General features: G+C 59.3%; 1 protein-coding gene across 1 annotated transcript in view; it reads right to left on the bottom strand.

The window, feature by feature from the left end:
* ETH_00037610 (uncharacterized protein) overlaps window positions 1-696 on the bottom strand; it is a gene marked incomplete at both ends in the record, with an annotated part of 948 nt that overhangs the window by 53 nt on the left and 199 nt on the right. Inside the window, one exon of the mRNA XM_013374586.1 lies at window positions 2-696. Within this exon, the coding sequence (XP_013230040.1) occupies window positions 2-696 (695 nt within the window). The remainder of the gene's footprint in view (window position 1) is intronic.

The raw sequence follows: 696 nt of genomic DNA, 5'->3' as shown, positions 1-696 counted from the left end.
GGCGGTCAGCAGCAAGAGCAGCAGCAGCAGCCACTGCAGCATTGTAGCTGTCAATGGACGAGGAGTTTGGCTCCGCAGCAAAGCCCGCCTCTGCTGCTGCTGCTGCTTCCGCTGCTGCTGCTGTGTTGCAGAAGCAGCAGCTGCAGCAGCTGCAGCAGCAGGGGCCCCACAGCCGCTCTCGAGTTTGCTGCCGCAGCGGGAGACAGCGCAGGCACCAGCTGTTGCTGCAGAAGTCTGCACAAAAGTTGCATGCATCGCACGCTGCTTCTGCTGCTGCTGCTGCTGCGTCTGCTGCTGCGTCTGCTGGGTCGCCTGCTGCTTCTGCTAGTTCGGCTGTTGCCACTTCCGCTGCTGCTGCTAAATCTGCTGCTGCTACATCGGCTGCTGCTGCTCCCAGGGAAGACGTGTCTGTTGCTGCTGCTGAAGTCTCTGTTGAGGCGTCTGCTGCTGCTGCTGCATCTGCTGCTGCATCTGCTGCTGCTGCTGCAGCATCTGCTGCTCCGGCCGCTGCATCTGCTGCTTCTCCTGCCGCATCTGCTGCTATACCTGCTGTTGCTGCATCTGCTGCTGCTGCTGCTGATGCGTATAACTCCTTCATAATTGGCTTTTGCGCGTCTGCGTCTGCCGCTGCTGCTGCTGCTGCTGTATCAGCTGCTCTGACAAAATCTATTCTATTTGCTGCTGCTTCATCTGCTG

Source organism: Eimeria tenella, genomic scaffold (assembly GCF_000499545.2).
Source record: "Eimeria tenella Houghton genomic scaffold, Eth_scaff2154, whole genome shotgun sequence".
In the NCBI taxonomy this organism is placed as follows: Eukaryota; Apicomplexa; class Conoidasida; order Eucoccidiorida; family Eimeriidae; genus Eimeria; species Eimeria tenella.
The sequence above is the reverse complement of the archived record's forward strand: the minus strand, read 5'-3'. Positions and strand labels throughout refer to the sequence as shown.